Here is a 5,228-nt window from a genome sequence, read left to right as displayed (position 1 = left end):
CGCTCATATTTACTTTTCCTTAAAAAAAAAAAAAAAAAAAGCTTTCTTGCATCTGTTAAAATCAAAAGACCTGAAAGCATCGCGAATTCGGCATCAGACACCATTTAAAAATGGGGTGTCTCGCGAACTTTGCTTTTTTCAGACATCCTCCCCACCCTCGAACAACGAAAACCGCGGCAGCGTGTTGGCAACAGCCCTTTAAAATCTGGTAATTAGTGCCCTCCCTTGACAAATCGCGTTCTCTCGTTAGAGAAGCGTTCTTGAACATTTTCCAGCCATTCTGAAAAAGGGTAAACCTTATATTGCAGTACGCCGACAACAACGTGGCTGCGAGAGAAAAAGCGCCACTGTCGTTAACGGACGACGACCGTACTACCGTATTCGTCAGAGAATTGAATTAATCGAGTTAACTTGGCTCGCTAAATTTATTAGCCGCTTCCTATTAGCAGTCACTCGACGCGGTGACGGCCAGAGAGAGAATATCCGCGAGAGCCTACTACTACTACCAACCACGCTTCTGCTTGGACAAGAGAGGAAAGGAGGGGGTAAAGAGAGATGGAGAGGGGGAATGAAATTGGCCTCTCGCTACACGGCTAATTTCGGACCGTTGCTCGCCTTTTCAAAGGAGGGAAGAGGGCCGTTTGCTTGATATTGCGCCGTTTCATTGCGAATCGTTCCTCTTTTACCGCTCGTTTCGAAGGATTTCATATCGACGTTTGCCTGTCCACTTTCCACGAAACTTTTTCTCCTCTATTACACGCGTTTAGTTACGAGTTGATTCACGATCAATATTGAAACGAATTGTAGTAAGTAGTTACGTAGAGAGCGACGAGAGGTCGTTGTTCAGAGACGAGAGGTAAGGAAGAGGGTAATTACTGTCCCCCTCCACTCTCCAAAGCGAAATAAATAGTAAAGAAGAATCGCGAAGTATTTATATTTCGTCTTTCAAGAGTATCCTTGGTCGAGTCAATGTAATGAAATTTCAAAGTAAGAGCCATTAAACTCTCCCGCGGGAGAAAAAGCTTTCGCAGATAGTAATACCTTTATAAATCTTACGTTCATTTCTGAATAATATTCAAATAAATATTCAAAAGATGACGGTACAAAGCGATATTATTGTCTTCATTGATATATGATTATAAAAGCTATATAATAATCCGTACTCGAGCATTCGTATAAAATATAAATTCATAAAACATGTTTTACTTCCTTGATCATCATAATTCTATCGTGACAGCAAAATTATTCGAACAAAAATGAACGAATTCTGAGCGAAAAATTCTCAGTGATTCTTTTTTTTTTTTTTTTACTTTTCAAAGCAAGATCGACGCGCTATCGAATCGAATTGTCATTCGATCATTCTTCTTCATTGTCTTTTATCCCATATTCCCTTTCACCTTCGATTCGGTGTCGCGTTTCAAGCGCTCTTGCGATCCGATAAAATAGTTTTAGTTTTAATACCTTCGCTTCGATGAAAAGCAACAAAATTGAAAGACGTTAAAAAAAAAAAAAAAAGAAACGAAAAACTGAAGATAAAAACAAGACAAGACGCAGTAGTGTCTTACCTGTAGTCGGCTGTCTATTGGAAGACGATGAAAGGGACGAGAGGGAAGTGGTTTTCGAGCCAAGAGCACGCCATCCTCCGTGCTGAGACGCATCTGAGTGCCTCTTTAACCGGAAACCATCGCGAGCAGCGGGAGAATTCTTGTACCAATCTGGGACGTTCAGTCGTTGCAGAGACCTTTGCACTCTGAGCTCGTGCTCGCTTGGCACACGTTCGCCGACTTTCTGCAACTCGTTCTCCGGCGGCTGAAAATCAAAAAAAATTTTTTTTTTTAATTGATAAATAATATGCGAATAATTGTTTGCTCGAGATTGGTGACGCAACGTGTGCGTCATAGAGATCTCTTATTCTATAACGACATGTATATATGTATAGTCGTGTCATGAACATTTTATATTCAATGTTTTTATTTTTAGTACATGGAAAAATATTTCGTAGAATTTTTCGTTACTTTATAATTGTTTTTTTTTTTTTTTTGGTATTTGATTTCGTATCGGAAACGTATCGATTCTTCCAAAATTTTTCCTTTATCTCTGAAGAAAGATAAATATAAAGATATTAAAAATTAATAAATTATTGTTTAAAATTAAAGGTTTGTTAATTTTAAGGGATACTTGTATACGAAATATTTTAATAAAGGTTATATCTTGTGTATTAAATGTGAGAACCTCTCTATCCTGGTTATGACTTGCATGTTACGCAATTCGCATCGACCGTTTCGAGCAACGTAATCGTTGCGCTTCGATGAGATTCCTCTCTCACGATTAACTACTATGATCAAGAGGGGAAATCTTTACTAACAGAATATTGTAAAAAAAGAAGAAATAAAAAATTTTTAAAGATTTTAAAGAAATTAAATATTTCCAATAATAAATAAGATTTAAAAAAATACAAATGTACAATTTTTAAATGAATGATGGTGTTACAAGGAGAGGAGTATCAATGAACTTGAAATTGATTTTCCATAATTAAAATTTTCTACACCCAGAGGAATATCAATAAAACAATAATAAGTTTATGATGAAAAATCAGTCAAAATAAGATTCAAGAAAGTAGATCTATGATAATTTTTATAGAGTTAATTTTATACATGTGAATGAAGGATTTAATGATATTAATAAAATATGGAAAATATTAATAAAAGATTTCAAAAAATTTAGATCTACTTTAATTTCCAAATATTCCAAAACATATTTTGCACATAAATGAGGAGCATATGACATGATAATCGATGCTAAAAAAATATTAATAAAAAATAATAAAAGAAATAATAAAATAAAATAGAAAATTAAAAAAAAAATATTAACAGAATAAGATTCAAATAAATCTACGATAATTTTTAAAACAAATACAAACATATATGAAATATTTTGAATGCAAAACATGACACAAAAAAAATATATATTTCTATATAATTTATTAAATTTAATTAATTTATTAAATTTATTAAAATATATACAAATATATATGGAGTTCTTTGTGAATGGAAAATATAACAAAAAAGAAATAAATTTACAATAATTTCTAAAATATATACAAAAATATATAGAGTTTTGTGAATGAAGAACACGACACATGATTGTCGATAATTAAGAAAAATATTAATAAAATAAGATTTAAAAAATATATATACATATATTTATGATAATTTTTAAAACATATATAGAAAAAAAATATATTTAATTTTTAAAATATATAAAAAATATATATAGAGTTTTTTGTAAATGGACAATGTGACACACAAAAAAAAATAAATCTATGATAATTTTTACAACATATATAAACCGTATATGGAGCGTTTTGTGAATAAAGAACACGATACATAATGGTAGATATTAATAAGAAAAATAATAATAAAATAAGGTTAAAAAAAAAAAAAACAAATCCACGATAATTTCTAAAATATGTATACACGAAAACATACATGGAGCGCTTTGAACGGAGGACATAACGCATGATCGTCGAACGATGCGAGGGAAGTAATCGAGGCCGAATGAAATAGCCGGTGCGCGTCCATCGAAAACCACTCGTCGGGAGAATAACCGTTTAAAAGCGTTTTCCAATGTCACGGGGCTTGCGTGCTGGACGCGTGGAAAATGATCGATCAATTTTCCTGGTGGAAACGCGGGGGCGTAGCTGGGGACAGGACGGAGCAACACAGTAGCTGCCGCCACGGTTCCAAGGCCGAACGAGAAAGGGAGAAAAAGAAAATCGCGCGTGGGAAGCGCGTGGTACTCGCGATCCGAACGACCATTAAATAACGAATCGATCGTTCATTGCCTTCGATTCTTCATACCACCGAACGAAGGTTAATTCGATTACGAATTATTAATTTTGGAATTGTGGATACAATAATATCCATTGTTGCGATTAAAATATTTTTATAATAATAATGATAATAATAATTGGAAAAATAAAATATAATTTCGTTATTTCCGTGTTCAACATTCATCCGGCATTGATATCTTTTAAATCGAATTTAAGAATGGAAATTAAACCTGTGTCTAAATTCCAAATGAAATGTAAACAAAACTTTATACTCGTAATTGATTCGCTCAGCCACACATATTTTCAATATATTTTTTGATTTGTTTATTTCTATAATATTGAAAAAAAAATTCTTCCTTTCTAGTCATAATTTTATTTCTTTCCCTCGATTCGTTCAGTCACCTTTCAAGATACATTTTGACTTGTTTATTTCCATAATATATGAGAAGAAAAAAAATTCTCACCACCCTTCTAAAATAAGGGAGAGGGTGTGTGAACGTGAACAAGGGAGAAAATTCGTAGAAACATTTATAATATTTATCTTGGTGAATTACGAGTGGCAGGTTCGGAGAACGGAAGTCTATCCTTACAGGATGTCCAAATTTAGTGACTCGTTTACGTTGGAACGCGTACTATGCCCCGAGTAATCGAGATTTGTTTTCGCTCGCGATACAGCTGCGAAAACAATTTTCCTTCGTTGTAAAATATTCGTTCACCTTCTAGTCGGTCTAGGCCGTTATCTTTTTTTTTTTTTGTAGTCCAAGAAAATTGTCGGAGAGCAAGAAATTTCGCTTAACCGAAACGTATAATAAAAATAGAAAATTTATCTGCACGTTCGTTTAATTGGTCATAAAGATAGCAATAATAGATGGGTCATTTACTTTTGGAATTTCCTGTACATACGTAACACCTTGCGCTGTAGGTTAATAAAAATTAACGTTTATCTCACGAAAATATTAAATATAGATAATTAAATATATTTAAATTCTAGAAACTTTCTTACGGATTATTTCCATAAGAATCGATCGTTTATATTACACTGCCACAAAATGAAATATAAACTTCCAAAGTTCTAGTTAATGAAGTAAAGCACGTACAGACCTGGAACGTTGATTCTTTGATACAATCTCTTAACATTTCTCCGGCAATTGACGTGTCAAATAAGGCTAACAACCCTTTCAAAATCGATCGTAGGTTTAAACCGCTTAAACACGTTTGAAGTTCGCTCTAATCGCACGATCGATATGCGACATACTCCTATGTTAACTCGGTTGCCATTAGCGCGTCTCGTATTTCAATGAATTCACGCCGAGGAATCGAAAGGTGATGTTAAATACGCCATTAAATATCGTACTTTTACTCATTATCCTTCCCATCTTTTGTAAGATATATACTT

The 5,228-nt window shown here is 33.4% G+C and overlaps 1 protein-coding gene across 5 annotated transcripts in view; it reads right to left on the bottom strand.

The window, feature by feature from the left end:
• LOC102671800 (lateral signaling target protein 2 homolog) overlaps positions 1-5,228 on the bottom strand; it is a 59,163-nt gene that overhangs the window by 20,011 nt on the left and 33,924 nt on the right. For 4 of the 5 annotated variants that reach the window (XM_031509432.1, XM_031509435.1, XM_031509436.1 and 1 more), the window contains exons 2-3: positions 4,549-4,551; positions 1,566-1,809 (exon numbers count right to left, since the gene is read on the bottom strand). In XM_031509432.1, coding sequence (XP_031365292.1) covers positions 1,566-1,809; positions 4,549-4,551 — 247 coding nt within the window. The remainder of the gene's footprint in view (positions 1-1,565; positions 1,810-4,548; positions 4,552-5,228) is intronic. The other variant, XM_031509434.1, reaches the window with a different exon arrangement.

This window comes from Apis dorsata, unplaced genomic scaffold, assembly GCF_000469605.1.
Source record: "Apis dorsata unplaced genomic scaffold, Apis dorsata 1.3 scaffold_150, whole genome shotgun sequence".
In the NCBI taxonomy this organism is placed as follows: domain Eukaryota; kingdom Metazoa; phylum Arthropoda; class Insecta; order Hymenoptera; family Apidae; genus Apis; species Apis dorsata.
This window is presented reverse-complemented; position numbering and strand designations above follow the sequence as displayed.